Here is a 19,553-nt window from a genome sequence, read left to right as displayed (position 1 = left end):
AGGAGAGGAGAGGAGAGGAGAGGAGAGGAGAGGAGAGGAGAGGAGAGGAGAGGAGAGGAGAGGAGAAGAGAAAAGAAAAGAGAACTACCCTTTCTAGAAGAGGACAAATATCTGGATTTCCCCCACCTCTAATTCAAGTTTCATGACATCACCTAGCATGGAAAGTGCATCAGGAAAAACAATAAGAACCTAGGGTTTCATCTACAAATGAGAGGCCCCTGATTGCTCTGGTTATTCAAGGTTATTAAATGTTCCAGGGTATGCTTCAAGAAAGCTAAGGAATATGTATTGGAAGCCCTTTCTGTGTGGGGATTGAGTCGTAGCAAGGAACTTGGGAAACCACATTGGAAGTCTGATCACTTTTCCCATTCTAAGCAGGGAAAACAGAACTGAATGCTGGGAGGAAGAAGGGCAGAGTGAGAGACGCCATGGATCGTCTGCCTGAAACGGATCCTGGTTAGAATCTTGCCGGAAAGCCACAATCACACGGCAATACACAGATTAATAGAAATGGGTTAAATTAAGATGTAAGAATTAGCCAATAAGAAACTAGTGCTAATGGGCCAAGTAGTGATTTAATGAATACAGTTTCTCACACATGGAACTGTTAAAAATTGTGCCTTATTACTTATTACATGTACCTAAGTCTAATCCCTTTGTGACCTATCTGTATAAGGATTCCTTGATGATTATTTTCTCTCTACTCTTTCTCCACCTGCAAGCCAATGACATTTACAAAGAAGTTTCTACTTCAAGGTCAGAATTCTGTGGAAAATATAACTAAATATCCAACTATATATTGTCCCCATTAGCTAAGCTCATTTGCAGATGAAGCAGTTTCAAAACCACCAAGTGCCATGTAGCTATTCCTGAGTCCCTTGACCGTATTTATCTCCTACCATTCACCCATTTTGTCTTCTGCTCAATCGACAAAACCTGCTAACTTGGTTGGACTCAGTCTCAAGTTCTTTTCTTTGGTAGATGTCAAACATCTGGATGCACCTGAGTAGATGTCCCAAGATTTGATGGGGACTCCTGGGGCCACACTGCCAGCAAAGTTGACTTGTACCTCTTGTTAATATTTCAGCCTGCAGGTCTTAAAGACATACAGTAAGCAATGCTGCATGACACCAACCCAGTCACCTCATTTAATTCTTTTTGCAGGTGTTTGAGTGTAGAGGGGAGGCAATGTGAAACAGAGAATGGCACTGTTTTGACAGGTATATAACTATCTAGATGGAATCTCCTCATCTTGGTAGTTAGCTGTTCCTGGCCTTTTTTACTTACAAAATGCACCACTTTCTCATTATTGGGCCCTAGGTAACTCACTTAAGACTCAATTTTCAGCATCTAACCTATAAACCAGAATTTATGGCAGCAACCTAAGAGATTGTTGTCAAGACGACAATGCACAGCATGGAGAGCAAATGCTCGGTTTTAGTAATTTTCAAATCATATATTACTCAGAAGACAGACACTTGTGACTTACCCCTTGTAAGACTTGAAAGCTGTCGTTGTTAGGTGGTGGGTCTTGATCTGGGTCAACACCAACTCTAAAAGTCACCAGGGAAAAAGACAAAGAGAAAAACAGAAAGCATTAGCTTAGGCCATGGCAGCCTTGCTAGCTTAGTCAGCGACTATCTTCCCAAAGCAGGAGTGGTTAGCTTCAAGGAGAGAAAGGCCATCATGCAGAAGTCAGGTCCACATGGAAGCAGATCCCAAAGAGTGAGATATTATAAGTACACATGCCCTTACCAAGGTCTCTAGGAAATAAACTGGCAGTTTTCCACCTGCCTTCCTGTACCAAGCAGTCCTCACTACTAAATCCTAGGTCCCTTCTGCTTGGCTGCTTCCTCACTTCTTCCCTGAACTGTTTTGATGCCCACAATATTTTACTATGAAATTAGGCAGATATACAAAGAAGCATGGGAGGAATTTGTAGGAAATACCTGCAGAACCACCAAGATTCTACATTACCATTTATTATAGGTTCTTTATTACCATCTTCCCATTTCTCCATCCCACATCTTATTTTCTGATACAGATACAGCAGTGATATCAATATATTTCTTCTAACTCTCTTGTGTGTTTGTACATGTGTTTACATGTGCAAACATCTGTGTATGTGTGGTAGGCCAGAAGTCAAACTTAGGTGTTTAGAAGCCAGCCACATTGTTTTTCAAGATTGGTACTCTCATTTGGCCTAGGAATCACAAATTAGGTTATGCTGGCTGCTCAGCAAAGCCTATCTTCCCAGTGCCGGGGTTAGAAACATGCACCACTGTATCGAGCTCTTGACATAGGTTCTGGAGAGTAAACTCAGATCCTTATACTTGCACAGCAAACACTTCACTGACAGCCATCTGCTAAGCCTCCCTTCCCTGACATTTTTAGTATGCACAATGATAGAATCTCTCCTTCTTCCAAATTTGAGTTAGGTTTGTTTTTTTTTTTTGTTTTTGTTTTTGTTTGGTTTTTTTTTTTTTTTTGAATCACCTTCCCAATTAGGACCTAACTTTTGGGCTTCTTCCCTTTGCATCACCAAGTTTTATCAAAAATCTCCTTAAGCTGGTTTAGCTAGAACTCCCACCTTTGTTATCTGGCCCTCTCAATACCTTATGCTCCTGCCATCTCTCAAGTGGTATCTGATCTCCACAGCCAGCCTTTAGCAAGAATACCCACTTATCCCTGATATTTCCTCTTGACAAATTTCATCCATCAATTCCTATCACTCTCTCACACTGCAAAACCCCATCACAGTAGAACTCTATGTCAGTTACAGTGATCCTCACTAAAGGCTGTCCTGTCCTAATAAGTATCGCAATGCTTTCTTGATCAGTATTATTAACTGGAGTCCTGGTATGCTTTTGTCTTTGTGTCCCCACACTCTCTTTATCAAAGATGAACAGAGAACTCACACATCTGAGAAAACATGCACATTTGAAAAGAACTGAAAATAAAAGAAAAAAAGACCAAGTGGCAAAAATCCACTTACAATTAATTCCTGAGAAACACTAGGACGGTTGTCTTAGCTTTGCCATATGCTACCTATTGTTGCATGCATCTGTTAACTATTTATATCATAACTTACAATTCTGAGACAGAGAAGTGTGACACAAATAACATAGATAACATGGATCATGAGAGAAAAAATAGACACCAAGAAAATCCTGTACTCCTTTCAACCTCCCAGTATCTCAAAAATATGGACAGCATCATAAAATGTAATAGAACATCAAGTCTTCAGCAGATTAGGCCATTCTAAGCTTGAAGAGGGATGCTCTGTTGTCGAGTACAAGCTGTCCTAGCCCAGCAAGCAGATACTGGGCTGGACATACGAAGCCCTAAGTACATACTTAACTTTTCTTATTCCTCCCCGTCACCTGTAACACTTGGGATCTTTCTAGAGAAAAGAGACTGCATGTAATTAAGTAAGTGATAGCACAGACAGACCCAGCCTCTCAAAGCCAACCTTTATTCTGTCCTGTCTCACGCTTGTGCCCTTGGGAAGGGGGACAGAATAAAAGGAAGCCAGCTACCTCATTTTCTGTTGGAGGCAAAGTTTTAGCCACAAGATGAATTCACATACACAGTAATATTTGCATTTAGGGCCAGGCAGTGTTCTGGACACTTGATAAAATTTAATACTGGACCTGGCACCAGATTCTTCTCTGTGAACCTGGGACTAGATGGGCTGTTTGCACTGAATTACACAGATTTTGCTCTATGTTAGAGGCTATTTCCTGGCAGAGAATTCTGGCATCTGGGATCTTGCAACTAGACCTTATCTGGTAATGTTTGAACATCAAATCTCAGAGACCAATATTTTGACAAGAAAACCATCTACTTCAGAGGCTCAAAAGCTGACCAAAGAAGTTACCTAAGCCCCTAAAGGCATGCAAATAATCTAATATATGGAAGTAACTGGAGGCAAGATCGCATTAGGAACTCCTAGCTATTCTTCAACTCTGACCTGTTTTTAGAGCCCTTTAATGTACATTCCATACAGAAACATCCCCTAGATGGTGTTCTATAAGGTATCTATGGTAGCATTTATAAGGCCAATGGGCAATAATATACTATTAAACCTTATGAAGCAGCACAAAAATACTTTGTTCCAGACAAATCTACTGAAACTAAACTGTTGGATGCAGACTCAGAGGTGCAATGCCTCTCAGAAAAGCAGGTGGCATGTTATCCTCAGGCGAACGACAGATAGGCTGCTAAAGAATATGGGGTAACCAAGAATATGGCACTTCAGATCTGCCACTAAGAATCTCTCTTCTCTGCACTTATGACTGTGAAAGAAGTTTGCTTCTTAAAAGGCTTCTGCATCAGTTCTGGTGAAGCAACCTTACTGTATATCAGCCCGGATGAAACATGAGGCCCACAGGGAACACTGGACCATATGAGGAAAATAAAATTAAATGTAATAAGAGCTGCCAGAGGAAATTTAGCTAACCTCAAATCTTTACTATAAGAAGAAAATAATGTTTAACAAAATCATTTTGGTTTGTGGGTACAGGGCAGCCTATGTAGTTAGCCTTGCCTGACCTGGAATTTACTGTGTATACCACACCTTGAACTTGTGTCAATCCTCCTGCCTCTGCCTCCTGAGTTCCAGCAAAGCTTTAAGTTGATTCTATTTTAAAATAACTACTTATAATGACTAAGATTGATCTACTGTCACTCAAAGCACAGAAATACCAATGAGACTCATCCATTTGCATTAGACCCATGTGGCAGGCCAGAATTCCAAACAGAGCCTAAAATACTATATTCAAAACATTCTATGGTGAACCTAGGAAATTAGAACCATCTTATCTTGACTACAAGCTCATGATGCTCGCAATTTGTTATGGGGGAACCTGAGAGTCTAAGTCAGCACTGTACAACAGAACTTTTTGCAGTGTTCTGTACCTGCAATGTCGTTATTAGCACCTGCTGGCCACATGCGGTCACTGAGCACTCATAGTATGAGTGAGGAGCTACATTTTACACCTTATTTTTAACTAATTAAAGCTTTAAATATGTGGACAATGGAAGTGTAGATTCTAGAATAAACCCTAATTTCAGCCAAGGTTCCATATTGTCATCACTTTTTCCTTCTTTTTGCTAACTCTTTGTCAGTGCTAACACCCAGATTCCTGTTATGGTCCTGTAGGGCCACAACTCCAATGCCATACAGTAAGTTAAACTCCTTTGAACTGAATGCTCAGACAATAAAAAGACTATTAACTTCATCAGTAAGCAAAATAAATCCCCAAACTTTCTAAAGTTCTTTACGGGGAACATGAATCTTGAAGAAATGGGAGAATTAGGAAAGTCTTAATGCTACTGTCCTCAGAGTAACCACTAGTGGATGATTTCACTGTTGGCCATTAGGAATCTGGCCATTCATATGGTGGGAAAACACTCTACTGATTAATTTTTTTAACTGCATAAAGAAAAGTGGCACTTTGAAACTAGAGAGAGACCTAGGATCAGTATTCTATGCTAGATAACTAATCAAATGGAATATCACTAAAAAATGAACAGCTTGACAACATGTGCCACCTGAAAGGATACCGCAAGAAACGTGTGACCATACTTTTACAGTATTTTTTGACAAAAAAAATGATTATTTGCCTCTTGTCATAATGAGATATCAGAAAAATCCAGATGATAGGACATTCTGTTAAGTAACTATCAAGAATACTTAAAACTCAAGCCGGGCGGTGGTGGCACATGCCTTTAATCCCAGCACTTGGGAGGCAGAGGCAGGCGGATCTCTGTGACTCTGTGAGTTTGAGACCAGCCTGGTCTACAAGAGCTAGTTGCAGAACAGGCTCTAAAGCTACAGAGAAACCCTGTCTCAAAAAACCAAAAAGCCAAAAAAAATAGAATACTTAAAACTCAATGTTATAAGAAAACATGAAAATTGACTGGGTTGTAGAAAGAGAGTAAACAGGCATGCCAAAAGCATAAACTTTTGTTGGAGCCTAAGTGTGTAAAATTCATGTTGCTTTTCTCAGATGTGGTTATGGAGGAGATTGCATTTAGGAGTGGACTCAGGACACCTGACTCTGAAGTGGGAAAAACATGACAAATGTTAGTTATGTGATGAGTGCAAGTTAGTACCTAGGTATTCACTGCTCCATTCTTTGCTTCTGGGGGAAGAATTTTAAATGCCACAGTTAAGAATATTTAATGATAACTTTGGTAAAGATGTTTCAAAAGCACAGCAGCTTATTTTCCTATCTCTAATTAATTAATACTGACAATTTATAAGCTCATTACATTTCAGGGTCTGAAAACCAGACATTGTGAAGATTCCTAACATAAGGTACTAGAATTGGTAAGGACAGGCAATGGGAACTAAAGATTCTCATAATTATGCAAGATTTTCCTCTTAATAATTTCAGAAATGTTTTCTCTTTCCCCTCAAAGTAATGGCCATGGAGAAAGTCTCAAGTAGAATGAGACACAGTTAACGAAGTACTAAGCAATGTAGCCATGTTCAGATCTGGTTGTTCACTCCCTAGAGACTCAAGCTCTGGAGATAGTCCTACTCAACACCTGCTTTCCTTACTTGTACCAGTCTTCTCTGGGGAAGGTCCAGTCTTCACTGGAGCTACTTGCTATCAACGATATGTCTGAGATGCACAGAGCCTGACTGCACAGGAACTATGGGGACTGCCTGGCTCTCCCATTCTGACTCATGAAGACTCATTCTGGTCTCATGAAGGTACTAACTACTGTTATAAGTGTTTAGTAGGCAAAGTCAAGAAGGGAAGTCAATATCTGCTTTCCAGCTTGCCACGGCTTTATAAATGACCCTCAGAAGACAGACACGGGGCATGGGCATGAAGGCTATTCTAGAATTTTTCCCATTTGAGAACATTTACTTTAGAGAGATTTAATAATTACTTTTTTTGGCATCTAGATGGGCCCTTGGACTAATCCCCAAGGATGACACACTTATCCTGGGATTCCTATAAAGGACTCCACCCTTGGGTCACAGCCCAGAATCAAACTGGCCAATATGAACAAGAGTAAAGCAATGGGCCAAGACATTTGGAGTGATGTTAAACAGCAAGAAAGACCAGACACAGGCTTTTGATGAAAGATTCAGAGCCCCATAATACTTAGCTTCCTCGAATTCCTGGGTTGGCAACTGTTTATAATGTATTTATCTCCTGATTGTAACACCTGGGGCGTTGCAGAAATCTGGAGATTTATTATGTCACATTTCAGCATTCAGATACACCTAGGCAGAGCACACTGTAACAGACACTGCCGTCTTTTCCTCCAGAATGAATTGAATTATCTTTAGTTTCATTAAGAATGAGACAAATGTGAAAATTCTGTACCAAATGGGAACACAAAGAAGTCAAATAGATGTGGTTTTCAGGAATGGATAAATACCTCAAAGTTAATAACTTTCATTTTAGATCAATTATTTGTCTACCGTACGGTATTAGTCAGTGTTCCCTAGGATTACAGAACTTATGGAATGAATCTTTCTCTACACACACACACACACACACACACGCACGCACGCACACACACACACACTCCATATGTATAGGGGATTTATTGTAATGACTTACACGCTGCGGTCCAGCTAGTTCAACAATGGCTAGCTGTGAACAGACAGTCCAAGAATCTAGTAGTTGCTCTGCCCGCAGGCCAGGTGTCTCAGCTGACCTTCTGGATGTGCTGGAAGAAATGAGCTCCAAAGCCAATGAAGGAATGGATTGCTAGCAAGGCAAGAGCAAGCAGGCAAAGAGCAACAGATTCCTTCTTCTATGTCCTTATATAGACTTCCAGCAGAAGGTGTAGTCCATATTAAAGGTATGCCTTCCTGCCTCAAGATTTGAGTTAAAGACATATGTCTTTTTGCCTCAAGATATGAATTTAAGGCCTGTGTTTTCCAGCCTTAAAATCCAGATCTAAGATGTATGTCTTCCCACCTCAAGATCCCAATCAAAGGTATATATCTTACTACCTCAAAGGTCCAGACTAGAAGATTCAGCTACTTAAAAACAAGTAGAAAATCTCTCACAGGTGTATCCCCATTTCTGGATTATAGTTAATTCCAGATGTAGTCAAGTTGACAACCGAGAACAGCCATCACAATCCACCCCTTGTCAACTTGACACACAATCATATCTCCTCATGTCATGATCAATTTCCAAATGAAAACAATAACCAGGTCATAATAACTCCTACACATAACTATACCACATACAATCACAAACAAATTATATATTTAACCAGGTCATAATGAAGCCTAACATGATATAACTATATACAAATATAAATGCATTATAAATTTATAATGGGTGACACTGTCCCTTGGGGGACATCTTTTTAGTAGCTCAAGCTTAAATATAACCATTGATATTCTTTTTGTTGCTATTAAAACATATGATAAAGAAATTGAAAGAAAACACAAATATGTGTACAAATGCATTGTTACCAAGAAACAACAGACACACTCATGTCAACCTAATCCCCATTTCTGTGACTGGTCATGTAGCCTCAGCTGGTATTTAGAACTACCTTCCTCTGCTACCCATTCTGTATTCCCTCCACCCTCTGCAAAAACCTCAGCAGATCTAAGGTCTTTTCCTGGAGGAGTGGCCCATACCTTCATATACCATCATTCCTGAAGGGTCTGTGCCTTTGTTATCCTGTCTGCTTTAGGCTGTTGTAGTTTCCCACTGACTTAACCACAGAACATGGTATAACCAAGAGATGCCCTAGAGTATCTCCTACAGTCCAGACATAATCGTTCTTATCACCATTTGTGGAGACTCAATCCAATTTCCCCAGAGTAATCTGGATCAATCATCCCTCCTAACTCTTTTATTCCTTTCTTTGCCTGTTGCTTTAAGGGCATCAGAAGGCAAAGTAACCAGGGGAAAGCTGGTTTCCAGTTCAATGGAATGTTTGTTGTGGCTCTTGACAGGAATGCTCCCCTCTGGAACCCAAACTTCTAGGTAGTAGGAACAGTAAGCAAAAACTTTTCTAGTGGGTTACAAGGGGTGAGAGTGAGTGGAATTATTTACCCTTTTCTAACCCTTGATTCCTGGACCCGTGGATCCTAGCTACGGGAGAAACTGTACTATATATTGGATGTTGATTCAGAGTGTATACTGCCTTCTGGAGAACCCTGCCCCACTCCTCCTGGCTGCTGCCACCTAACTGGCACTGTAACTGAGTCTTCAAAAGTCCATTCCATTTTTCTATCAGGCCAGCTGATTCGGGATGGTAGGGAACATGATAAGATCAGTGGATTCCATGATCGTGGGCCCACTGTCACACTTCTCTGGCTGTGAAGTGAGTTCCTTGGTCAGAAACAGTACTGTGTAGAATATTATGTTGGTGGATAAGGCGTTCTGTAAGTGCATGGATGGTGGTTTTGGCAGAAGCATATGTGCAGGAAATGCAAATCCATAACCAGAATAAGTGTCTACTCCAGTAAGGACAAAGCATTGTCCTTTCCAAGGATGAAGTGGTTCAACGTAGTAGTCATATGTCAACTTGACACACAAACAAGAGTTATCTGAAAGGAGGGAACCTCAATTAAGAAAGTACTTAATTCCCCAGCACTACCATGGGAGAGCTGACCCCCAGCACTTGGGAGAGATGGCTCACCACAGGCATTTGCTGAGAGATCCGTCACTACAGGCATGAGAGCTGCTGGTCCATTGGCATGAGCCTAGGAGACCGGCTCTGCCCCTCACCTCAGGGGGTGGTCCCAATGGCCCAGATCTACCAGTTCAGCTACCACCCAGATCCACATCCTGGGCCTTGGAATGGCCCACCCTAACAGATTCCCATCTATGACCTGCTGGATCGCACAGAGGGACTGGTGTGATAATTTAAAGTGTCCTTGAAGGCAGGACACTTTAGTAGAAAAGGTTCCTCTGCAACTCCACTAGTAAACATTTGTGTGTGTGTGTGTGTGTGTGTGTGTGTATGTGTGTGTGTGTGTGCAATGGTAATAAGAAGCAGGAACCCAGTGAGATATTTCAACACTTCCATGAATTTGATGCATGCCATTAAAGCATATATCTATGCCCCATTACACACACACACACACACACACACACACACACACACACATATATATATATATAGTTTCTTTCATCCTGTCCTCAGGGAACAAAATATTTTCACAAGATCTGAGTTCAAGATTATTTTGCATTTAATGTGTCTACAGATCAGACCAGGAAGAAAATACATCAATTGGAGATCCAGAAAGGCAATAATGAACACTGGAGGTTTTTACTTTTTCTCCTTCATCACCACTCTTAACCACAATTTCATCACACAAAGTTGGATGTAGACCAAGAAACAAACTGTGTTAGTGGAAACTTCATCCTTTCATTTATTAAAAATCAATGTTCTTCATGTCATCTGAACCATCATGAGAAAGTACAGATATACAAATACATACTTAAAAATACACAACACTGGCATTTAATTAAGATCATGTGAGCTACGCTGTAGTCAAGGCTGAAATATGAAATTCTAGTTCTCTGAATTAGTTATAAGCCTTGCTTGCTTACCATATCAGAAGGAGCGTTTTCTGGGGGAAAGGATAGGTGACTCTGAAAATAAGCTGTTCTTAACACTAAGCTCAGCTGTACCAACCTCAGGCTCTGAGGTTGAAAGCACATGACCCAAAATGTAGGAGGAAAGCACATAGTCCCAATAACATTGACACACCAATCAACATGAAGGAAGAAAGGAAAGAATGATTAGAACTGATTTCCCTGTTTCCCATGGAGTGAGGATTGGCACATTCAGGAAAGAAAAAGCAAACAGCATAAAGAGAAACCATTCGAGTTAGAAGAGAAAAGAAAAGCTCATTGAATTATTTTCTTAGTAGTGTCTGTGTCACCTGAAGTACTGCCAGCGATGTTCATTCTGGTCCTCTTCGGAGAGCTCTTCCACACCAACTCTGGGCATCAGAAGAAGGAAATGTGAACATGATAGGACAACACAGGTACCAGGAGCTCTGGCATCAGACCTGGACCATGTCCATGAAGAAAGCTATCTCACCTTCAACAGAAATTCATAGTCCCTTTTTTCGTCAGTGCTGGGAATGGAACTCAAAGTCTTGAAAACACTATGTAAATGCCAACCATGGAGGCTGCATAACAATCTGGTTGTCCCTATTCTCTAAAACCCAAGAGGCAGAGAAATTGCTAAATTTAAAACAGCAATGTTAAGAGCTAGATCAAATGAGGAACGATTGAGAATGACGTCAAGCCCCTAAAAATATAACACAACAAAATCAGATGAATAAATGTAGAGCGTATAAAATTAATCTACAAAAATTCCAGGAGTTCATCAGTTTCATAAAGCAAGATGAATCCATAAAAAGAAAGCAGAAACATGTAGTAAGTACATGTTACTAAACAATGAACATGTACTTAAAGTATGTGTATATTTTATACATGGTTAATAGGAAGAACAAAACCCACTGTATTACTAAAACAAAACAATACTTAGAAGATAGAGACGGCCACCTTTTTTCTACAGAGGAAAAACCACATTGTCCACAGCTTCAATCTGAAGGCCAAGAACCCAACTCTGGCTCTTATCTTTTCTTTGAGGTCTCTGGCTTGTTGTGGCCTTTCACTTTCCTTAATGATTTCTGGCTTATTCAGACAACATTGAACTTCACATCGTGCTACAATATGGTTCTACAAACTCAGCACTAGGGGCTTTTGAATCCACAATGAATATTTGTTGTGGGGAGCCATTCTCCTGTGCACTGTGGGATCCTGCTTTCTACTTACAGGATGCCAACAGCAACAACCCCAACTGCCCCAGGATATAACAACTCAAAAAGATCTGCAAAAATTCATAGATGTTTTCCAGGTAGTAAAATCACCCTTAGTTCAGAACACTGCACTAAATCACGTACTTTTGGTGGGAGTAATATCATCCCTATGGGTGTAAAAACTGGTTCCTGTGGGACATACACAGAAACATACTGGGTAACTTTGAAGCCATCGAAAAGCATTATAAAATATAAAGAGATATAGCAGATCTCTGGTACTAAATTTTCAGTACAGTTAATTGGAAAAATAGAGAAATATTGTGATAGGCAATGCTCAAAATTCTCATTCCATTGTCTCCCTTGAAAAAATGAGAGATAATGATGTCTCATAAAATGATTCTTTCAATTAGTTACATGGTCAGATAAGAATACGGCTTAAACTGTACTTTCTAAATTACTATAGCATATTAAAAACTGTAAAAAATACCAGAAAGACAAACCAGGATTTCTTTAATGTCAGTTTTATTATTGCTTGGGGGATTGTAATAATAATGTTAATAACATGATATAAACAGCTAACATTTAGAAAGAGAGTAGCATGTGTCAAACAGCATATTTAATGAGAGAATGTCTGGGGGCTTCTGGAAGTAGCAGAGATAACACTGGGGATAAAAACAAGGACCTTGCACATGCTGGGCAAACATTCTGCCATTGAGTTGCACCCTGTAGCCCTAGTGCAAGAATTCTTCATCAAATCAACACACTATGATTGTCACTATTTAATTGGTGAGAAAACTGAGAGTTCGAGGTAAAACAATTTGCCTACAGTCACGAAAATAGAAAAGAGCAGGGCGGTGGTGGCCTGCCTCTGCCTCCCGAGTGCTGGGATTAAAGGCGTGCGCCACCATCACCCGGCGCTGCATCATTTTAAAAATCAAGTAACAAACACTGCTACATAAACAGCCCAGGGTTTCTTCTCATCTTTATTCTTTATGCTATCTTGAAGAGAATGTTACCATAATTTCTCAGTCTAATAAGATTAATACCAGAGTGTTCTTACTTGCCCTTAAATAATTGTATTACTTCCCTGTGTGGTACAAAGGTTAGCTGTTCATTTGGCTAGCTGGATTTATGTCTTTCCACTACCTCTCTACCCAGTCCTCACTACCATTTCATGTATGTACTCCAAGAAAATAGTCATCGCACCAACATAATGTGTTTGGGATACATATGTTCATCTGTTGATATAATTTCATAACCCCTCTAAGTCGCCAAAATTATGTCATTTGTGAATAACAGCACTTATTCAAACGTCTAAAAAATACATAGCTTATATGTTAACTAAAATATTGGAGAATTTCCCATTACATTTTAAAATATCAATCACAAAACATTAATTTAAAAATATAATTTAGGCTTATGGAAAGAAGTGACCTGGCTTTGAAATTGTAATTTTATTCATTTTTTTCTTCATAAACAGACTTGAAGTTAGTCATGATCAAGAAATCACAGCTAGCTATGCATGGTGGCATATACCTTTAATCCCACCCTGCACCCTGCATTCTGGCAGCAGGGGTGGGTGGATCTCTGTGAGTTTGAAGGCCAGCCTGGTCTGCATAGTGATTTCCAGGTCAGCCAGGACTATGTAGAGGAAGGAAGGAAAGAGGGAAAAAGAGGGAAAGAGGGAAAAAGAAGAAGGAAAGAGGAAGGGAAGGGAACAGAAGGGAACGGAAGAGAAGGGAACGGAAGGGAAGAAGGAGGAAAGGAATCACAGCTAACCTCTAGTTATGTACAGTAGAACGCCAAGACTTTCCTTGGTCCTGTTTCTGAGCAGCTACCTAACCACTCATCAGCAGCTGAAGAAATCAGGAACAAGTAAGAAAGTAAGCTCCGATCCTACTGAGTTCTCAGGGTTCAATACACCACAATAAGTATCAGGGGATTTCTGAGTCAGTTTAAAATAAGAACCGTGTTACAGAAATTACATGAGGCCACCAAATAACATCACAAGCCACAAGCCAAGAGAAACCAATCACTCTCATTACCTTATTTTGGAAGGAACTTGTTTTGATGCAATTTCTGTAAATGTCAGTGTCTATACTTAAATAATCTTTATTTATACACATCTGGAAAAATACAATGAGCTAGCACCATATTTATTTTTCAACAATAGTACATGTTGTTTCACTTGGGTGTCTAGGTAGAGCTGGGCACAAACAAGAAAGATGGAAACAAAATACAGAAGCAGAAATCAGTAAAATGAAAATCAGATAAGCAGTATAGTAAAGTAAGTAGAATAAAAGGTAATTTTTAAAAGAGAAACAAAAATGCTTACATAAAAAATCTAATAGCTGGGCTTGGTAGCATACACCTTTAAACCCAGCACTAGAGAGACAAAGGCGAAGGCTTTTTGTGAGTTCTATACCAGTCTGGTCTACACAGTGAGTTCCAGGACAGCTTAGGCTACATAATGAGACCTTATGTTCAAACAAAAATAACAAAACCCCTTCTACCAAACCCCTAGCGAGTCTGACAAAAAAGATAATGACACACATTATTAGGAACAAAATTTAAAAAGAAAAAACAAAACATTACATCACTGCAGACCCAAAAATATCTAAAGAACAATCAGGAAATACCATATTTCTTAGGGTTACTATTGCTGTGATGAAACACCATGACCAAAGCAACTTGAGGAGGAAAGGGTTTATTTTGATCACAGTTCTACACAACAGTTCATCATCAAAAGCAGTTAGGACAGGAACTCAAACAGGGCTCGAACCTGGAGTCAGGAGCTGATGATACAGAGGCCATGGAGGGGTGCTGCTTACTGGCTTGGTCCTCATGGCTTAATCAACCTGCTTTCTTATAGAACCCAGAACCACCAGCTCAGGGGTGGAACCACCCACAACAGGCTGGGCCCTCGCCATCAATCACTAATTAAGAAAATGTCTTCCAGCTGAACATTACGGAGGCATTTTCTCAACTGAGGCTCCCTCCTCTCTAATGATGGTTCTAGTTATAAATTGTGTCAAGTCGACATAAAAAATATGAATAACATTAACTTGAAAATCTAGGTCAAACTGATAAATTTCACAAACTATCACAGTTCACTCAATATAAAATATGTAATTTGAAAAGCCTCATCCATTACACAGTTTAGAGATTTTTGAAAAAGTAGTCTTTAGACCTAGCTGGTTCCACTGGAGAATTCTTACCAAAAAGTAAAAGAAAATAACACCAAGTATAAAGAAGGGTAGAGAACACATTCCAGTTCATGTTGTGAGGTCGTGTTACCCTGATACCTAAACCAGAAAAGTGCATGCAAAAAAAGAGAGCTACAGACTATATCCCTGTGAGCACAGAAAAATTCTTAAGTAAGTATTTATTCATAGAGTTAAGCAGTATTAAAATAATATACCATAATCAAGTAGGAGCTATTTCAGAAAAGCTGGACTGGTTCAGTATTTGGAATTGAACAATGTAATCCACCAGAGTAAAGAGCTAAACAAAAAAAGCACATGATCACACCAACTGATGCAGAAAATGAATTTGTTAAAATCCATGCCCATCCAAGACAAAAACTTTAAGAAAATAAATATGAGGGCCAGCAAGATGTCTCAATGAGTAGATGCATTTCTTGCCAAGTCTGATGACCTGAGTTCCATCCCGAGGACAAACATGGTAGAAGAAAAGAACCGACTCCCAAAAAGCTGTCATCCGGCCTACACATGTGTGCCCTGCCCACAAATAAATAAAATATATTTAAAAAGAAAGTAGACTAAACATGAGATCGAAATTTACTAAATTAAATGATGACTATCTACAAAATCCTTATAAGCTATTATGACACCCCATGATGAAGGGCAAGATGTCTCTCTTAATGTTGGGAGCTGGGTGAAGGTATCCATTAGCACTTCTTTTATTAAAAATAGGACAGAGCAATAACACATGAAAAGAAAGCCAAAGGTAAATTGGTTGGTTGAAAAATGAAAAATAAAACTATTTAACTTTGTATAATTATGCAGATAATCCAGAAAATTTTTATCTATGTAGAAAATCCCAAAGACTATAAAAACAAAATAAAACAAAAAACAAAAAAAGGAAATTCAGCACAATTACAAGATATAAATCTAATAAAACTTGCATATGATTTATATACTAAAAATGACAAAATACTAATATAAAGAAACAAAAAAAGGCCAAAATAAATGGGGAACCATACTACATTCATGAATTGGAAGACACAACATGATGAAGTTGTTAATATCCGTGGTTGATAGTATATAAAATACAGTTCCTATGAAAAGCACAGAAAGATTTTGTTTACTTTTGTTTTATCCAATTTTTTTTGAGACAGGGTCTCTTTATAACTCCTAGGCTAACCTTGAACTCCCGCCTTGGCCTCCTGATTGTTGAAATTACAAGCATGCCTGACCATAGGAAAAAAATTTACTTTAGAGATAGACAAGCTTATTCAAAAAATTATATGGAATAAAACTAGAATAGCTACATTGGAAAAAAAAAAGTAGTTGCAATCTGTGTACCTAATGCTCAGACATACTGTTTAACTATGGTCAGCATTTTCGAAAAGTCAGACACACAGATCAACGAACCAGGACAAAAACTGATCCATGGATACACAGAAAACTTAATTTCTGACAAATGAGCTAAAGCAATTCAATAGAATATCACAGTCTTTTTAACATATCATACTGGAACAACTGGATAGCCATAGTCTTTTTATTATACCATAATGGAACAACTGGATAGCCATAGACAAATAAGACAAAACTTTACATCTCATACAAACATTAACGAACAACAGCTCATAGACTTAAAAGTAAGCTATAAAACTAAGTGTTTAAGGTAGCAACAAAGAAGAAAGTTTCAAGAGGGTTTGGTGAGTGTTTTAGATACGGCATCAAATATATGATCCAAAAAAAGACAGATTACAATACTTCAAATTGTGACTTCTGATCTATGAAAGATTCTACCAAAAAGACTTCAAGACAAGCTATAAGAAAGCAAGAAAAGACTTACAAACATGTTATCTTTCAAACATTAGTATCTAGAATAAAAACATTTTAAAAGTCAATAACAACAACTAACTCCAATTATAAAGCAAACAAAAGACTTGAGCAGAAAAGCAATAGATAAGCACATGGAGAGATATTCAACATCATTAGGGCACAAAAAAAGAGATGCAAATTAAGAGCAGGATGAGACAGCACCACACACCTATTAGATCAGCTAGAGAATGCAAAGCAGCACTGCTGAGAATACCGGGAAACCCGATTCTCACATGCCACCAGCACAGCCACTTCCAGAAAAGTGTTAAGCAGTTCCTTAGAAAATTAAATATGCATTTACTATCTCATCTGGCAAGCATAGTCCTGGACATGTATCTTAGATATATGGAAGTCTATACTGATATAAAAACTTACCCAGAAATGCTAGCAATAGCTTTATTTATAATAGTCATCAACTGGAGACTAAGCAAATGACCTTTAAGATGTGAATGATTAAACAAGCCCTGATACATTCATGTCATAGAGTATTATCCAGAAACAAAAAGAAACAAACAATTGACATGTACAATGGCCTTCATGGATCTCTTCAAGGCATATGCTGAATCGAAGAAAAAGCCAATCTCAAAAGATCATATGCTATGATTTGAGCTCCTTAATTATCAAAATGACAAAAGTATGGAGATGGAGAACAAATTTGAGGGTGTTGGACTAAGGGATTGGTAAGGATAGGACGTGAATGTGATAAAGGATGGAGCTGAGATGACGCCTTTGTATTGGAGCAGCTCTTTACCTTGAACACAGTGGTACTTACAAAAAACCTATATGTAAACTGGGTGGAGGTGGAGAACACTTTTAATCTTGGGAGGCAGAGGCAGGTGGATCTCTGTGATTTGAGGCCAGCCTGGTCTACAGAGCAAGTGCCAGGACAGCCAGGGCTACACAGAGAAATCCTGTCCCAAAAAAACAAAAACAACTACATGCGCTACTTCGGGTCATGGCTGCAATACGATACAATTATGCAAGATGGAAGCACACGGAAGCATAAATATTCTGGCTCACATGTCAAAGAAACTTGAGAGAGATTTCTCCAAATTTGACAATTCAAAAAACTCATATGTCATTACCAATGAAGAAAAGTGAAACTGAATCTTTTCTAAAATACTAATAATATCGAGTTTTGATCACCGATCCTCCAAAGATTTTTATTTCTATATATTATCTATGGATAATATGACAAAATTGCATGGTGAAGGGAACAAAAAGTAGACAGATAGAAAGCAGAAAAGAAGTATTACAGGAACTGTTGGTTTTCTGCTCAACAGAATTGCTCACTTCTTACCAACTCCAGTCGAGTTGAGCCATCACATGCTTCTCAGAAAGCTGCCCACACATTCAGCTCTGGGAAGGACTGTTTTCATGGCCCACATTTTGAAAAGGTCATGAGGAAGTGCAAAAAAGTCAACTCTCTACTCTCAGTGGAAAATCACTTGGTTCTATTTGTACCAGATATGCTTATGAGTTGAAAAAAAAGAAAAGGACATATGAAATGCACATGATTTAATCTGGTCCTGAATAGTCAGGGGACAGAGTGACCAGACAATTCCTGAGGGGGCTAGGATTTTTATATAGTTTAGGGAGCCACTTTAAATTACTCATATAAAATTAAGCATAAATATGAATATTTTATGAACCTATAAAAGTGAGTTTTATGAATAGGCTGAGAAATTATGACAGATTTCAAAGTTTGCATAAACTCCTGATAAGTTATATAATATTCTTCAATATTTTCAAAAGCCCACGATAAATACCAATATCGCAGAGTCTGAGAAAATTACAAAATGTTGCTTATTAGCTGTCTGCTAACCAGCAGTTCTTGCTTGAAGAGTCCTTTTGTGATCATTCACTATGTCCAACAGGTAATGCCTCTTGGTTTTGTGTGTTCAGTTGGCCCTCCTTATGTATGGGGGGGGCGGGGAATTCAATCAATCCCAAATTAAAAATATCCCCCCCCCAAAATTGCTTCTGTACTGAGCATATAGACCTTTTTTCTTGTCATGATTCCCCAAACAATGTGGCACTACAGTTGTTTACATAACATTTACATTGTAGGAAATAAAGGCTTTTAGAGACCACTTAAAGTATTTAAGATGATGGGCATGGGTTCTGAACAAATACCCCATTTTTATAAGGGCCTTGAGCATCTCTAGGGTTTATTATTCATAGAGAGTCTTGGAACAACATTTTCAAACACCAATTAAATATTCGTGCATATATTTGTGATGTTATAAGTATTCTGTAGGTAAGGAAAGAATTACAGAGGTTAGACAATGAGGACGTGTCTCACTGGTGCAGCACTTGCCTAGCATGCTTGAAACCATTGCCTTTGTTCTTAGTTACATGATGGTGAGTTACGGTTTTTAATGCATCTTTGAAGCCTATGTTCTTATGCAGCTTATTACAATTCCTGGGAATAACAAAAAATGATAAGCATTTAGATATCTGCTTTAAATTATTCATATAAAGTTAGGCATAAGTGTGAATGTTTTCTGAATATATAAAATACATTTTTATGAGTAGAATGAGAAAGAAATCATAATAGTCTTCAAAGTTTCCAAAAACCCCTGATAAGCTACATAGTATTGTTCAGTATTTTCAAAAGCCCACGATAAATACAAATATCAAAGAGTCTGAGGAGGTTATGAAATTTTATTTGTTGCCTGACAATTTTCTATACA

General features: G+C 38.7%; 1 protein-coding gene across 1 annotated transcript in view; it reads right to left on the bottom strand.

Moving 5' to 3' along the window:
* Window positions 1-19,553, bottom strand: part of Slc9a7 (solute carrier family 9 member A7) — a 139,457-nt gene that overhangs the window by 27,420 nt on the left and 92,484 nt on the right. Inside the window, exon 13 of the mRNA XM_050160965.1 lies at window positions 1,490-1,553. Within this exon, the coding sequence (XP_050016922.1) occupies window positions 1,490-1,553 (64 nt within the window). The remainder of the gene's footprint in view (window positions 1-1,489; window positions 1,554-19,553) is intronic.

Source organism: Alexandromys fortis, unplaced genomic scaffold (assembly GCF_014885135.2).
Source record: "Alexandromys fortis isolate MF-2015 unplaced genomic scaffold, M_Fortis_MF-2015_v1.1 scaffold_83, whole genome shotgun sequence".
Taxonomy (NCBI): Eukaryota; Metazoa; Chordata; class Mammalia; order Rodentia; family Cricetidae; genus Alexandromys; species Alexandromys fortis.
The sequence above is the reverse complement of the archived record's forward strand: the minus strand, read 5'-3'. Positions and strand labels throughout refer to the sequence as shown.